This window comes from Salvia hispanica, chromosome 6, assembly GCF_023119035.1.
Source record: "Salvia hispanica cultivar TCC Black 2014 chromosome 6, UniMelb_Shisp_WGS_1.0, whole genome shotgun sequence".
Classification (NCBI taxonomy): domain Eukaryota; kingdom Viridiplantae; phylum Streptophyta; class Magnoliopsida; order Lamiales; family Lamiaceae; genus Salvia; species Salvia hispanica.
The window spans coordinates 43,616,997-43,634,298 of NC_062970.1; the positions used below are offsets into that span (position 1 = coordinate 43,616,997).

At 34.4% G+C, this 17,302-nt stretch overlaps 3 protein-coding genes across 3 annotated transcripts; all 3 read right to left on the reverse strand.

Moving 5' to 3' along the window:
- Window positions 1–1,084: 1,084 nt before the first annotated feature.
- On the reverse strand, window positions 1,085–2,729 carry LOC125193750 (probable disease resistance protein At1g58390). Its single transcript, XM_048091622.1, has 2 exons — window positions 1,261–2,729; window positions 1,085–1,177 (listed from the first exon to the last, which is right to left on the reverse strand). Exon 1 carries the CDS (start codon window positions 2,718–2,720, stop codon window positions 1,362–1,364), a length of 1,359 nt encoding a protein of 452 aa, XP_047947579.1. The 5' UTR covers window positions 2,721–2,729; the 3' UTR covers window positions 1,085–1,177; window positions 1,261–1,361.
- Window positions 2,593–9,651, reverse strand: LOC125193751 (putative disease resistance protein At1g50180). Its single transcript, XM_048091623.1, has 2 exons — window positions 8,562–9,651; window positions 2,593–3,030 (listed from the first exon to the last, which is right to left on the reverse strand). The coding sequence occupies exons 1-2, from the start codon at window positions 9,610–9,612 to the stop codon at window positions 2,729–2,731; spliced, it is 1,353 nt and encodes a 450-aa protein (XP_047947580.1). The 5' UTR covers window positions 9,613–9,651; the 3' UTR covers window positions 2,593–2,728.
- Window positions 9,652–10,697: 1,046 nt separating this feature from the next.
- On the reverse strand, window positions 10,698–13,030 carry LOC125195422 (disease resistance protein RPP8-like). Its single transcript, XM_048093572.1, has 2 exons — window positions 12,782–13,030; window positions 10,698–12,467 (listed from the first exon to the last, which is right to left on the reverse strand). The coding sequence occupies exons 1-2, from the start codon at window positions 13,028–13,030 to the stop codon at window positions 10,698–10,700; spliced, it is 2,019 nt and encodes a 672-aa protein (XP_047949529.1).
- Window positions 13,031–17,302: the final 4,272 nt, after the last annotated feature.

A 17,302-nucleotide genomic window follows, 5' to 3' on the forward strand; every position in this document is an offset into this window, starting at 1 on the left:
AATTTAGATTTACGGTTATTTTATGGTTTTTATATTTTTATTTTTAGTATGAGATGACGTTTTCATGTCGCATTTCTCTCGTTGGTAACAGTTTAGTTTTATATATGTTGTAATTATATTGTAGACAATTAGTTGATAATGAAATTTTCTAAAAATTAAGTCGTCGCTAGATTCAATTAAAATATTGAAAGAATTTAGTAACTAGAGCCAACATAGCTTCATTAATAAGTCTGGTTGTTGAACTCTAATCTAAATCACATACATGTCATTTAATATTGTATTAGGCTTTACTTTGACTGCAGATTAGATTATAGGATATATTAAAAATAACTTGATAAAACTATATTGATGTCCTAAATAACTAAGCAAAGAATAATACACATGCGAAAGGAAACACCAAATCCAATAGCACTTGATTGATCACTTAGGTAAAGAAGGTACTAATAAGATAAAAATTAGTGACAAATATCTAACTTAAAATTTACATTGGAGATTTGCAAGTTATTACAAAACACTGCATATCTATCCATGTTCCTGAAAGTATGATTATCACAATAGGGATAAGTATCAAGAATAGTATTCTCAAATTGTGAATTTAGTTGACAACTCAATGATCACAACCAATTATTTCAGCTTTATTTGATGAATTTAGTCACTTGATAGAACAAAGAAATAGCAAGCGATTTTTCACTCAAGTGCAAACGCAAAACACTTGATCGATCAAATGTCCAATTGACTAAAAGATGTTGAAACAAAGAAAAGAAAATACAAAAAAATATGGATCGACTTTAAACAATGATTAATCGAGCAATTCAATACAAACCAAATTCAACGCAAACACAAATAGTGTACAACATTTGAGTTATTGCAAACCATCAATTTCAATTCAAACACGACATCGTTTCAAATAAAATATCTTATTAACCAACACTACACAACTTCAAATCACCAAGATTCTAAACAATAATTACGTATGCACAAACACATAGTAACTAGAAGGATTTCCCTGCCAGGAGAAATACAACAACGTAACTGGATCAAGAAAGGGAAAAAATTAAACCTGCAACATAAGAAAAATAAAATACTAAAATACAAGGCGATACAATCTTACAAAGAGTTAGAGAGCCATTATAACCTTACCAAGGAATGTACCCTTTAGAGAAAGGTAGATATTCACCTGTAAATCAGTAATGACATGATTAGAGTTTATGATTTTATTTTGCCAAAATTGAATAAAGAAAAATGTGAGAAATGAGATACCTGGTGAAGACTATTCCTTGATGATAATTGAAGGGACATGGCGGACTTTGTGGAAATCCTGTCCTGATGGTGATACCCTTTCGCTCAATTCCGGCATATGTTTAATTACGAGAGTCTGAAGGGTAGAAATGCCACTCAATCCCTCTGGAACCATCTCTAGACAAGAACACTCTGCTGATTGTTAATTTAGAGAGAAGGGGCATGGCTCCTGACTCCACTCTCCACTCCCTCAACTTTGGTAAACCTCTTAATGCTAGCCTCTTGAGCCGAAGAAAACTGTTTGCTGGACACCTCATCTCCTCCACAACAAATGATTTCCGATATAATTTCAATCTTATCAAGCAAGGAAGCTTTCCCAGTATCCACATTGGATCATCCTCAATCTCACAATCAAACAAATTTAAACACTTAAGTTTGGAGCTTAACAAATCACTCTCGCACTTAGCTATCGCCTTCACTGACTTAGAATCAATATTCAAATCAAAAAGATTGGGACATGTCAAAGCCTTCTCCAGCATTCCCTCGCTTGTTAAGTCGCAACTTTCTTGAATGCTTACTTGACAATACTGTATCTTGTTCGAGTTCATAATGCCATTCATGATAGCTGACAAGCTTTCATTATCGTATATTCTTGCTATAAAATATCGGAGATTCTTCATTCTGTGCATACATTTAAGTTCATGACATCTACTATCAAAGAATGCTAGAGTCTCCAACTCATATACTCCTTCATCCAATCTTAGTCGATAATTTCTAATGTTTGCATTTGTATAGATAGGAAGAATCAAGTGCTTTAATCGCAACATCTCCTTAAAAACATTTGGAACTTCAACATTCCTTGAATACCTCAAATCAAGGGTATCCATATATACCAAATTCTTCATGGAAGAGGGTAGCTTATCAAGTTCACATCTTTGTAAAAACAAACTTCTAAGGTGAACAAGTTTAGTGATTCCTCTCGGTAACTTTCCTCCTGCAAATTTGATTCTAGAAAAAACTAGATCTCTTACCAATTTGAATTTCTGAATATCAACCACACTTCGTGGGGGGAACTCAACAACATTCGATCCTATATGATTGGATAATCGAATAGACCTTATATGCTCGCTAGTATCTTCTCCACGAGCGATTATAAGCTCGTGCTCGACTTCACTTCTGAAATGGATAGCTAAATGTTGTATCTTCATATCCGACGAAGCTTCCCGTAGTAAGGTACTAAGTTTCCCACCTTTATACTCCAAACTCTGCACACCAAAATGCTCCCTTTTTCCCAATTTCAAACATAGTTCTCTTACTACATCATGAAGTTTGCATTTACCATATTTTGTACTATTTCCGACATCATAATCAAGTTTCATTTCAACTTGAACAATGGACCTGGAGGCTAACTCACTTAAGTACAGCTCAGCGATGTCCATTAAAGTGTCCTCCTTGTCTCCAATATTCTTATATGAAATCATGCCTTGTGCTATCCATCTCTCATATAGAAAGAAGCAGGTATGATTTCATCCTCATCAAATATACCCATATAGAGAAAGCAAGGCTTCAAATAATAGGGTAAACTTTCATAGCTTAAATTTAGCACTCCATCAATCTGCTCTTCAACTCCATATATGGCTGCTTTGATGTGCTCATTTACTGATTCCCACTCAACAATCGATTTTTTCTCTCTCAAAACCCCTCCGAGTAAAGAAATTGCCAATGGCAAATAACCACATTTATGTACCATTTCTTTCCCAATTTTTTCAAATCTTTTTTCCAATGCAAAGTCTGCATATTGAAGTAATAATAAATGACTATTATTGAATAGTGCAATTAACTAAGATAGTGTTCTTACAAGTTTATCAAAACTAAGTTACAAGTTGTTCAAGACCTTAAAAATTCTTTCAAAATATTCGGCAAAATAAGCTTATAATCAAAGTCAAACTACTACGTACAGAAATAGTTCTAGTGTGCTGCGTTCGAATATTTATTTTGGCTTTCATTTCTTTATAATTTAATCTCTATTATCACTCTAATTATTTCGCTAGCTTATAAGCTCAACTATTGAGATATTTTTGATGATTTCAAATCAGTTGACAATAGGGATATTGACCAATATGGATATTGACCCCTAATATCATGAACCTTTCAAAAAGTTGAATTTTCCCACGAACTTTCAAAAAATTGGCAAATAATATCATGAATTTTTCCTAAGTTTGTTAGTTCCCACCGGCGAAAAAATTACCGCAAAAGTCTTTTTTCCAATGCAAAGTCTGCATATTGAAGTAATAATAAATGACTATTAATTGAATAGTGCAATTAACTAAGATAGTGTTCTTACAAGTTTATCAAAACTAAGTTACAAGTTGTTCAAGACCTTAAAAATTCTTTTTTAAGAATGTGATTAATTTTTTTTTATTGAGGTTCGACTGTAATGTTCCAGAAATTAAGAGTCAATAAATTACAAACTGAGCAAATGTAATGTCCAGAAATTAAGAGTCAATAAATTATATAGGGGGGTCGATCAGATATGTATTGTAAGTTACATAGGGAATCTTAGTTTGGGAAAAAACAATGTAGAGAGAATTTTGATCAAATGTGTATTGTATTCCGTACATGATAAAAAATTATGATATTTTTCAGGTTAGGGATAAAAAAACAAATAGTATAATTTGTTTTATAGTTAAAACAACTAATTATACTTAATTATGAAAATTATTTAAGTATTATAGTATCATCTAAAATTTAAATAATATTTATTTATTTTAGTTAATTTTATACTTATTTTATTATTAGTAAGCAAGTAAAATAGTGTAACTACTATAAAATTTAAATATGATAAGGGTAATTTCGAAATAAATATCTTCGACTAATTAATTATTTTTTATGCAAAAAAATACATGTATGTCTTCGAGTAATTTTGAAACTATATCTTCGAGTAATTCATTTCATTTTGCATGGTATGCATTCAATTAACTAATTATTAAATATTTGATTATTTTGTATTTTATACTCCCTCTGTACCATTAAATATGTAACATTTGGGAATCAGCACCGGTTTTTATATAGTGTTGTTTTGTGAGTTAATGAAGAGAGAGTAAAGTAAGAAAGATGAAAAAATAGAGATAGAGATAAGCTTGTCAAATTGGGTACCCACGGATACCCGATCCGAAATTTTCGGGTATCTGATTTCGAATTTTTAAAAATCTAATACCCGATACCCGATCCGAAAATGATTTCGGGTACCCGGATACCCGACTCGGATATCCAGTCCCGATTGTGATTTTGATTTTAAAAAAAAAAAAAAAATTAACTACAAACTTTCAGAATTTTTTATTTAATATTATTTAATTCAAATTTAATATAAAGTTAAAGTACTAATATTCAAGTAAAAAATAACTACAAACTTTTAGAAATACAAAATTCTTATAGTAGCTCGAATTTAATAGAAAATAACTACAAACTTTTAGGAATACAAAATTCCTGTAGTAGTTCGAATTTTTAAAAAAGATAACTACAAACTTTGAAAAATACAAAATTCATAATTTATACATATTAACATCTTTCGTCCATCCACAATAAGTCAATAACCATCAAAATTCATAAGTTCAAACATTCATCCTTTATAAATATCACAATTCAATAATTCATAAGAATCAAGATCTAACAATAATATCATCAAAAAATTCAACATTATAAATATTACAAGTCAATGAAATTAAAATATAATTAAAAAATTAAATTACATATCTTATATGCTAACTATTAAGTATTAATTAAATTATAGTTAAGAAATTAAATTACATTTAATTATAATAAAAATATAATTTATTAATTTTAGAAAATAAATCGGATAATTCGAGTACCCGATAATCCAAAATTCTCACTACCCGATCCCGATCCAATACCCAAAAAATCGGGTTTCGGGTATCCAATTATCCGACTTTTTCGGGTTTTGATATCGGATATCCAATACCCGATATCCATTTTGACAGGCCTAGATAAAGATATTTCCATTTTAGAAAATGTTTCATTTTTAATGGGACAAAATAAAAGGGAAAACGTTTCATTTCTAATTGGACAGAGATAGTATTTTTTTATATTAGTATTGGTTTTAAATGAAAAATTATTTAATTTAAGTTATCATCATTTGTGAATTTTAAGTGACTCACAATCACCTTATTGAATTGTCAAATAGTGATTTAGTTTTAACTAATTAGTTAATTAAGGAAATTTTTGGAGCATGCCATAATTATAAGGATCGCAAATCTCATTCTCCTTAATTAGAAGAAATAAACCGTTACAAGGACGAGGATGTGTGATCAAATACTAACTAAGTTACAGTAATAACTAATATCAATTTTGAATGAAAATATCAACACAAAGACATAAATTTATCAATGTTCCTGTGCTGATAAACTTATGTCTTTGTGTTGATATTTAAATTCACATGTTTTATTGATATAATTATGTCTTTGTGTTGATAATTTAATTCACTAAATTGAAAGTTTTTAGTTATTACTGTAAATTGGTAAGCACGCTAGCGCAACCCGACAAGGGTGTGTGTGTGTATATATACAAAATAAAAATTTAATAAGAAATGAAATGGGTAAGAGCATCTACAATGAATGCCCAATCTGGCGCCAGATTGGGCATCGATCGGGCTCGGGCGTCCTCGGCCTTCCGTTGCAGGCGCCTGATGGATCGGGCGCCCATTGCAACGCCATGCCTGATCGAGCCCGAGCCCGATTTCGCGTTTTCATTTTTTATTTTTATTTTTTAATTTCTACCTATATATATACCTTATTTTCACTCATTTCTCACACAACTCTCACACATCTCTCAACCCTCACACAACATCTCTCGAAAACACCTCTCTTTCACTCACTTTTCCAAAATATTTTCGTTTAATTTTTTTTTAATTAAGTAATGTATGTTTTTTATAGTTCTTTAATTTAAAGTCTAATTTTGCTATTTATAATGTGTAAACATAAAAAAATAATATTAAAATTGAAACAAAAAATAGATAATTGATAGGCCGGACATTTGAGCGAAATCATTACAAAAAGAAGGGGCATGTTGATGTGGCGCCCACTCAGATATTCATCACGAACTTTATCCGAGTTTGCTAATTCTCATCATAATATATAATAATAAAACTGTATTTATAGTTAATGGAATATTATAATCATAAATTATTATAATAATAATAAATATTATTATTATTATTATTATTATTATTATTATTATTATATTTACGGATATAATAATTAAATAAATTTTATTTAAAATTTCACTACGATTTCATTGATTAGTTATTAATTTATAAAATAATACTATTATTATTATTATTATTATTATTATTTATTATATAATTTATATTATACAATTATATTTGAAATATTTAATAAATTATTAATCATTATTATGATAATAACAATTATATATGCTTGTTTAAAATTTGAATAATATTTATTTATTTTAGTTAATTTTATACTTATTTTATTAGTAAGCAAGTAAAATATAATAACATATAGTGCAACTTATTACTATAAAATTTAAATATGATAAGGGTAATTTTGAAAGATATGTCTTCGAGTAATTTATTTCATTTTGCATGGTATACATTCATTTAACTAATTATTAAATATTTGATTATTTTGTATTGTATAATTTTAATTTTAGTATTGAAAAATTGTTTGGTTTAAGTTATCATCATTTGCGAATTTTAAGTGAATCACAATCAACTTATAGAAGAGATTTATTGTTTAAAAAAATATTAAAATATTCAACCTTTTTACGTTTAAAAAATGAAACAGAGTAGTAACATTTTCATGTGTGGAACCATATCCCAAAACTCACAAAAGTGAATGCGCAAAAATGCGATTAGTAAATATACTTACAAGACAATTTATTATTGAAACATAGGATTTTTTTAAGAGCAACATTTTCTCATGTGGAACAATATTCCAAAACTCACAACGTAGAACCACGACTTGTAATTATTATAGAAACATGATTTTTTTTAGTAAAATCGTACTCCTGCGTCTTATATTATTGAAACAAAGGATGGATTTTAATATAGTAACTAATAAAAGAAAATACCCAGTTGATTTAACCTTGGTCAGTGAGACTAACTAGTAGTGGTAGAAGTAATAAAAAAAATCCCAAATAATAAGCCCAGTAGAGTTAGAGTAAAAAGCATTGATTCTATGAAAACCGGAAGAGATCAATTATTACATTATATATTAGTAGCATTTCCTAATACATTATTATAAAGTGGACTCATAATAATCATAAGCCTTTTCGTAATAACTTTTTGGAAATGCTAATTAACTAATACTACAATTTACATTTTTCGTGTAGAGTTAACACAATTATTTAAATTAAAAATAATAAAGGGAGAGAAATACTAGAGAGAAGGTAGAGGAGAGGGGTTGTATTGAAAATGGATTTCACTGATGCACATTTGCCCTTAGGAATGCAATATAATGCATAAGTGATCCCTTCCACTGAAAAATATTCCTGCCAATCTAACTTTGTTTCTATTTTGGATTGTCTCAGGTTATTACTTGAGTTATTTTTCTTTTTCGTTTTTTTTTTCCCTATTTTATTTTTTTCTACTTTATTTTTTATTTTCATTAAACTATCTAATTATAATTTTCTTAAATTCGATATTTTGGTTTATCCACCAAAACTAGTTCACTTTTAGTTTCAAAAACTTTTTTATCATGCATTACACTAAGAGCATCTCCAATGCCGGCTAGCCGATTCGCGTCGCTAGCCGGTCGGCTAGCCGAACCATTGCAGCAGGCCAGCCCGAAATCGGCGAAAAAAGCGGCGTGATCTAATGCAGTAAGTGATCCTTTCCGTTGAAAAATATCCCGTCAATCTACATTACTTGAGTCATGTCTATTTCGGATTGTCTCAAGTTAGTTATTTTCCCTTTTGGTAAGACATCTAATATTCCCTCTAATACTTTACTCTTTTCTCTTTCCTATTTACTTTTTTGCTACTTTATTTTATTTTCATTAAACTCGCTAAACATATCATTATGAAATTCTGTAATGAAAAAAATTGCCTCACTAACATAGGATAAGGGAGTAACTCAATTTTAGTATTTTGGTTTATCCACCAAAAAGTATTCCACATTTAGTTTCAAAAACTATTAATTTTACCTTAGGTACACTAATAATGATTTGAGTCTCGTTATCCATTAACAAGACATTAGATACTTTTTCCTTTTCTCTTCTTCTAGATCAATTTCGCATTAGAAAGTTTTAATTTCTAGAAGACGGAGGGAGTAATATAAAACTGACCTGGAATGTTTCCATGCTGAAATGCTTTGTATTTGAGTAGTTCCAAAGCAGCATCCATAGGTAAAAGCCCATGTTTCACTGCCAATCCAATCTCTGCAACCTTTTGTTCCCGTGTTGTCACCAATATTTTGCTCTGCAAATCTTGGACAATGAATGGATGCTTCAACTCCTCCCAATGAGAAAGCTCCCAAAGATCATCCAAAACAATGAGACATCGCTTCTCTCTTTGTATCTCACATAGTCTCTCTATCAACTCTGAGTTGCTCAGACTTGGAACCTCCTCCCTTGTTCGTGGTTCATGGCTCAGACTTGAAACACTCCTCTTCTTCTCTAGCTGCCTCAGAACATCCTCCAAAACTGATCGACTCTCACATTGCTGAGTAATGCAAACCCACGCCGACAGATCAAAGTCGGTCGTCTCATTGTAGAGCTTCTTGGCAATGGCGGTCTTGCCTGAGCCTCCCATTCCCCACACTGATATAATTTGATTCTTTGTATCCTTCTCTAGGTGATAAACAAGCTGCTTCATCTCAGACTCCATGCCTAGGAAGCAATTTCCCATGTCCAAATAGGGGAAAGTCTTCCTTGACATGTTGTTTCCACCCGAGCTTCCCTCCTCTCTATTTGGATTCATGATTATGCTTCTTTTTATGCCGTTTTCTTGCATATCCTTGCTTATCCTCTCCAGACTTGATGTAATCTGTGAAATCTCGGAGCCTAATTGGTGGAGTGAGTTGCAATCTGTCAAAATGCAGGAATATTTGCGGACGAACTGCCTGAGGCCTCTTCTCCTTGAATAAACTTGATAAGCTGCGTGTCTTTCAATGGCGGATTCAGATCTGTAGACGAGATCTCTGATTTCCAAGATCCAATTGAAGATTGTACTGCTTTCATGTCTTCTTTTATCAGCGTCTTGGAGGAAACACTTCATTTCTTTGAGCTGCCTCTCGAGCTCCTTGACTTGGTTGCCCACACCAGCTAAAAACCTTCCCTCTTCCAATAGCAAATCACGGATAGTTTCTAGAGCAATTGACACCACTGCTTCTGCCATTGCTAAAATTCCAAGCTTTGATTGTTTGGTCAACGCTCAGATGTGGAAAAAAGAAGGAATGAAAGAAGCATGTTAAGAGGAGACTGCTAAGGCACTTTAAACATACTAGCTTGCATTGGTTAGTTGAAACTACTAAAATGAAAGTGACATGATTTCCAATTTCCAATACCATTGCCACAGACTAAACATACAAATTTAATTATCATGTCATTATTGGCTTCCTCAATTCGTCTACTACTAGTAGTAGACAAATTGGTTAGTTGAAACTACTGAAACTGAAAGTGACATAATTTCCAGCTATCATTGCCTCTGATTAAACATACAACATTAATTAGCATGTCATTACTGGCTAGCTCAATTTGTCTACTAGTGGACATATTGGTTAGTTGAAACTACTGAAACTGAAAGTAACATGATTTCCAGCTACCATTGCCACAGATCAAACATACAAATTAATTAGCATGTTAATATTGGTTTGCTCAATTTGTCCACTATTAGAATACAAAATTAATTAGCATGTCAATATTGGCTTGCTCAATTTGTCTACTAGTAGATAATTTTGTTGAGTACAAGCCTATGCCACATGAGGTATTTGAAGAAAGTTGAAAGGTGTATATATATAAATAATTAATTACTTATACACAAAAACATAAGATGGAACACTTAGAGAAATGCAACAATAAGAGTGAAGAAGCTTGACGGTACAAAAATTTAACCTACAACAAAAAGAAAAGTAAAATAAAAGGCGATACAATCTTACGAAGAGTTGAGGTTTATTAAAGACCTCACCAACGAATGTACCCTTAAGAGAAAGAATGTTTTCTTTATGCACCAAAAGACCTTACCAAGGAATATACCTTTAGAGAAGGTAAAATGTTTTCTTTAAGCACCAAAAGTGAGTGACGATCAGTTATTTAACCTGTAAACTAGCAATGAGTTCTCCGTTAATTGTTATGAATACTGCTGAATGAAAATAAAAACATAATGACAGGATTAGAGTTTAACAAACCATCAAATCGATGCAATTGAAAACACATCAAAACTGAAAAAAGAAAAATGTGAGAAATGAGACACCTGGGTGAAGACTAGTCCTTGATACGAATTGAAGGGACATGGGAGACTTTGTGGAAATCCTGTCCTGATGGTGATACCCTTTCTCTCAATTTCGGCATTTGTTTAATTACAAGAGTCTGAAGGGTAGAAATGCCGCTCAATCCCTCTGGAACCATCTCCAGACAAGAACAGTCTCCGATCGTTAATTTAGAGAGAAGGGGCATGGCTCCTGCCTCCACTCTCCACTCCCTCAACTTTGGTAAACTTTTCAATGTTAGCCTCTCGAGCCAGAGAAAACTGTTTGCTGGACACGTCATCTCCTCCCCAACAAATGATTCCCAATATAATCGCAAACATATTAAGCAAGGAAGCTTTCCCAGTATCCCCATTGGATCATCTTCAATCTCGGATCCAAACAAATCCAAAAACCTAAGTTTAGAACTCATCAAGTCACTCCCACACTCTGCTAGCACCTTCCCTAACTTCCCTAACTTAGAACTAATCCACAAAATATGAAGATTGGGACATGTCAAAGCCTTCTCCAGCATTTTCTCTGTTGTTAAGTCGCACCTGTCTTCAATATAAAGTTTACAAGCTACTATCTTGTTCCAGTTCATAATGGCATTCATGATAGCTGACAAGGTTCCATTATCATGTATTCTTGCTGCAAAACGTAGGAGATTTTTCATTTTGCGAACACAATTAAATTCATGAAATCTACTATCTAAGTTTTGTAGAGTCTCTAGCTCATCTACTCCCTCATGCAATCTTATTCGATAATTTCCAACCTTTTCATTTCCATAGTCTGGGAAAATCAAGTGTTTTAATCGCAACATCTCCTTAAAAACATTAGGAATTTCAACATTCCTTGAGTATCCTAAATCAAGGATATCCATGTATACCAAATTCCCAATGGAAGACGGTAGCTTATCAAGTTCACATTGTTGTAAACACAAGCGTCTGAGGTGAACAAGATTAGTGATTCCTCTTGGTAACTTCCCTCCTGCAAATTTGAATCTCACGATAACTAGATCTCTCAGCAATTTGAATTTTTGAAAATCAACTATACTTACTGGGGGATACTCAACATCATTCGATTTTATGAGATTGGATAATCGAAGAGACCTTATATGCTTGCTATTATCTTCTCCACATGCTATTGTAAGCTCGTGATTAACTTCAATTTTGAAATCGATAGCAAATTGTTGTATTTTCATATGCAAGAACGCTTCGCGCAGTACGCTACTAAGTTTCCCGCCTTGATACTCCAAACTCTGCACACCAAAATCCTCCCTTTTCCCCAACTTCAAGCACAGTTCTCGTACTACGTCATGAAGTTTGCATGCATAAAATTTTTGACTTCTATTTGCAGCATCATAAGCAAACACAATTTCAACTTGCACGATGGACCTGGAGGCCAACTCATTTAAGTACAACTCAGCAATGTCCACTAAACTTTCCTTCTTGTCTCCAATATTCTCATAAGAAATCATGCCTTGTGCTATCCACATCTTATATAGACGCCAAGCAGATATGGTTTCGTCCTCGTTAAATATACCCATATAGAGAAAGCAAGGTTTCAAATAATAGGGTAGACTTTCATAGCTTAAATTTAGCACTCCATCAATCTGCTTTTCATCTCCATATATGGCTTCTTTAATATCCTTATTTACTAATTCCCACTCAACAATCGAACTTTCCTTTCTCAAAACCCCACCGAGTAAAGAAATTGCCAATGGCAAATACCCACATTTCCGCACCATTTGTTCCAATTTTCTCAAATCTTTCATCAATTGCAAAGTCTGCATATTGAAGCAATAATAAATGATGATCAACTGAAAAGTGAAATTGACTAAGAAGGTGTTTGACTGGGATTATAAGTTCTTCTAAAAAAGTTCCAAGTTGTTCGAAGAATATAGATTGTTATAATTTGAAATGTATTCGAATATAGAGCAATCCAAAATAAGCTTAGCCAAACATCCCTTACCACTGTTTTTTATTATCTTGAAACAGTATAATTATTTTATAAGCCTAATTGGTGGAGTGAGTAGCAATCTGTCAAAATGCAGGAATATTTGCGGACGAACTGCTTGAGGCCTCTTCTCCTGGAATAAACTTGATAAGCTGCGTGTCTTTCAATGGCGGATTCAGATCTATAGACGAGATCTCTGATCTCGGAGATCCAATTAGAGATTGTTCTGCTTTCATGTCGTCTTTTATCAGCGTCTTCTAGGAAACACTTCATCTCTTTGAGCTGCCACTCGAGCTCCTTCACTTGATCAGCCACGCCAACTAAAAACCTTCCCTCTTCCAATAGCAAATCACGGATGGTTTCAAGAGCAATCGTCACCACTGCCTCTGCCATTGCAACAGTTCCAAGCTCTGATTGTTTCACCAGTGATCATATATGAAAAAAAAAGGGAAAGAATAATACAAGATGGGAAATATAGATAAGGAATGTGTGATGAAGAACAAAGTAAATGTACAGTTAATAGATATGGTAATATAGATAAGAAACGTGTGATGAAGATCAGGGTAAATTTGTGTACATTATTAGAGTTGGAGAATTAAATATTTTTTTTATATTTGCACATGATTAGAGTTAGAAAATTATGTACGTTTTCACAATTAGAATACATATGTATTCTCCAAATTGGAAATGAACCATATCCGAAAATCATCAGCAATCAAGTCCTTCAATTCAAATGTGCTGTCACTTGGAGCTCCTTTGTGAGTAGAGAAAAAGGTAGAGAAAGCAGGAAACTATGCATTTAGAAGGCACAGGTCCAATCCACTGAGCTATATGTGCACAGGACAAAATATTTTTAAATAATGAAGATATATTAATTTAAAATAAAGAATATAGAGTAAATAAGTATAAAAATATTTTTACAGATAAGAACTAAATAAAATAAGTATTTGTAATATTAAACACAACAACAAAAAAATATTTGTACACTTGTACTTCTCTCAAGCCACTCTCAATGAAACATTTCATATTTTAGCAGACGATTGTATACTATTTTAATATTTGATATGAGTGTAATATAAAATAAAAGAAATAACAAAAGAGGAAATGTGTGGATGAAAAAAAATAAGACATACAAATAAAAAAAATGTAATACTACCATTTACAGAAGAATAAAAAAAACAAACTATTTGAAGGAATAAATAATTCACCAGTTTCGATTATTTATACAGTATTTTGTAATTTAAATAATTGATCAGTATTATCTTTATCCAAATATGCATGAAATATAATTCATTTTATTATTTATCCTAGTGGTCAAATTTCTAACAATAATGTTGCATATATCACAATATTTATTGTAATAAACTAATAAAGCAAATGGATATCATGAATTCTTTTAGAAGAACTGAAAGAAAGACAGTAAGAACAGTTATCTTAAATAAAAATAAATCAAATAATAATAATAATAATAATAATAATAATAATAATAATAATACATTGCTAAAATTATGAAAATCAATTAATATATTATCCTAATCCAAAATTGGTTTCTATAACAAATAATTCAATTATCTCTTCTCTCTTCGTATATAACTTAAAAAAAAGTGGGATGGAGTGTTCTTCTTCCTTTATTATCTTAAATACTTTGTTCTAACTTTTATCGTATATAAGTTTATACAAAGTCTACAATTAAAATTAAAAAGAACATTAATTATATACTACTCCTATATGAACACAAATTATATGCTATATTAAAAGCCCAAAATTATAGCCCAATTAGAATACAATAACTAATAGTATTCCATGAAACCCTAAAACATGCGCCTGATTTCTCTCTCTCCCTCAACGGTACCCCAATCCTTCCGCCCTGCTACGCGCCACCGCCCGCCCCGCCTCCCTCCCTCCCTCCGCTTGCCCGACGACACAGTTCGCCGGCACGCCTTGCCTCGCCGTCCACCGCCCTGATTCACCACCCACTTGCTTCCTCCACACTCGCCACTACGCCACACTTCATAACACTCTCGGCCAGCAGCTGCCCACCGCCGCCCTCTCCTTTCCTCATCTCTCTTTCCTCCGACCACCGCCGTCACCTTCGCCACCGCCGCTGCCTCGCCAGTTTTTCTCCTTCCTCTCCGTTTCTTCTTCTCCTTTTTTTTTCTTGCGAATCTCTCACGGCCTGCTACGCGCCGCCGCCCGCCCCGCCTCCCTCCCTCCCTTCGCTTGCCCGACGACACAGTTCGCCGGCACGCCTTGCCTTGCCGTCCACCGCCCTGATTCACCACCCACTTGCTTCCTCCACACTCCCTCCCTCCCTCGTGCTAGCGGGTTCCGACGTGGGCTCAGATACCACGGGCGGCGGCGGCAGCGGCGACGGCGATGAGGAGTAGAGAGTGGCGGCGCTGAAAGACGCCCGCCCCGCCTCCCTCCCTCCCTTCGCTTGCCCGACGACACAGTTCGCCGGCACGCCTTGCCTCGCCGTCCACCCGCCAGCTTCTATATGTTTATAGCCTAGAGCAGTGAAAGTAAGATAACTCTTTCTGAAACTCCTGCAAAAGGAAAAGCATGATTGTTTCTAGACATGGCCGTGACAAGAAAATGAGATTACTCTTCAAGTAGTTATTGAAGGTCGAGATCCAATTAAACTCCAAACTAAATCTCATGCATGTCTTCAACTGCATTAAGCTTTACTTTGACTGCAGGTTGGCATTACAAAACATATTCACAAGAACTTGACAAAACTAAAATATCCTAAACCCAATGGCCCTTGACTCAACAATGAATAACGAAATAAGGATATAACATAAATGGGAAAGGAAACACCAATGACGCTTGACTCAGGTAAGGAGGGGTAAAAGGGAGTAGAAATTAGATGACAAATACTGTACTAAACCTTTAAATTAGCTTGGAAGTCTTTACAGAACCCTCATAAGTAATCATGTTCCAGAAAGCATGATATCAGAATAGAGATAAAAATCTAGAATAGTACCTCAAGAATTTTAAGAGTTAAACCCTTCTTTCTAATACATAACGATCTTGTAAGTTAGTTGAAATCAGTTTTCTCAATAAGCACTCTGAAACTGAAAATCTGGAATCATAACAGCAAAAGACAGAAGCTATATGATAAACTCAATCACTATGGTTAGAAAGAAACAGAATTTTCCATCAATAACATTGCACTCTCCATATTCGGTAATATAACAAAACACACCGGCAAGTTACCTATTGATGCATAAAACATGTACTCCAATAATCATCTTCAATATCTGATATGTACTCCTATACAACAGCATAATCGATGTTCCTCGATTACACACGAAAACATTACAATTAAGGAAAAGCTAATAACTCCAATGCATAGTTCAGCAATGGCAAAATAATTACCCTTCCGGATCGAGTACATCTGTGCAATTGATGATGCATCTGCATCTCATCCTCATCAATACCCATAACCTCCGAACTTCCATAGCCACTGCCGCCGAGCTGCTTTACCACAGCCTACAATTTGAAAGAGAAAGCTCACAATTAAGCTAATTAACTCATCAACGGTTATCAGTGAACATTTTTTAATTGAAGTCCAAAAATGAAATGCAAAAATTCAATCGGTCGAAAACCTGGTACTGCTTGGCGGCTTGTTCTCTGAGCTTACTGGCTTATTTCATGAAAGGATCCATTGATGCCGCTTCCCCACTGTGTGCCGTGTGTGTTGGAGCCGCAATGCAGTGATTTTGAGTAGTTCGGTAAAAACACCGGCGCTTCGAAGTCGGCGTTGTTCAGTATTCAGATCTTCGCTTAATTGCAATGACACTGACAATCCAAATCGCATTGATAGAACTATGGTCGTGTGAGGTCAGCACGAATTGCATAGCACTAAGGTCAGGTGCTTCGTTTCCATAAATTTCTACTCCAATTTTCTTTGCTTTTAGAGCATCCGCAATGGTCGGCTAGCGACCGGCTAGCCGATTCGTCGCGCTGGCCGATCGGCTAGCCGAACCATTGCAGTCGGCCAGCGCAAAATCGGCGAGCGGATCGGCGTGGGCTCGCCGATCGCTCGTCGCTGGCCGAAACGCTAGCCGATCGGCTAGCCGCCATTGTGGAGGCCCGATCGGCCAGCCGCCGATTTTTAGATTTTTTTTTTTTTTTTTAAATCATATATAAACGCGATTTTCATTTTATTTTCATTTGCACCACTTGTTTTAACGAGTTTTCTCTCTCTAACTTTCTGTTCAAGAGTATCATCGAGCGATGGATCACGCGGGTGGTAGCGGTAGCGGTAGTGGTGGGGATCCTGAGGAGTACGAACGGAGGATGAACGAGGCTATGGAGGCCTACATGAACCGCGGGATGGAGCGGTACATAGTACCCGCAGCTTCCCGCCAACATGTTCCGGCGGCGCTTCGAATGCGCAGGAGTTGTTTATGCACATCGTTAGGACATTGGAGCGTCAATATATGTGTTTCCGCTTCAGGCACGATGCGGCCGACAGCACCTCGGCCACACCCTTATCCAAAAGTGCACGGCGGCAATCAGGCAGTTGGCCTACGGAGGCGCGGCAGACATGTGGGATGAGTACCTCCACATCGGCCCCGAAATGTCTGAAGGAGTTCCGTGGGGACGTGATCAGCATTTTCGGTGAGCCAGCATCTTCGAAGCCCTACTCCCGAAGAT

What these genes read in the sequence shown, in the direction of transcription:
- LOC125193750 (XM_048091622.1), bottom strand. Translation starts at nt 2,720, where the DNA reads ATGATTTCATATAAGAATATTGGAGACAAGGAGGACACTTTAATGGAC.
- LOC125193751 (XM_048091623.1), bottom strand. Translation starts at nt 9,612, where the DNA reads ATGGCAGAAGCAGTGGTGTCAATTGCTCTAGAAACTATCCGTGATTTG. An exon ending in TCAGCATGGAAACATTCCAG is followed by an intron (nt 3,031 to 8,561) that starts GTCAGTTTTATA and finishes TTCAATATGCAG; the next exon opens with ACTTTGCATTGGAAAAAAGA.
- LOC125195422 (XM_048093572.1), bottom strand. Translation starts at nt 13,030, where the DNA reads ATGGCAGAGGCAGTGGTGACGATTGCTCTTGAAACCATCCGTGATTTG. An exon ending in AAAGACACGCAGCTTATCAA is followed by an intron (nt 12,468 to 12,781) that starts GTTTATTCCAGG and finishes TTCAATATGCAG; the next exon opens with ACTTTGCAATTGATGAAAGA.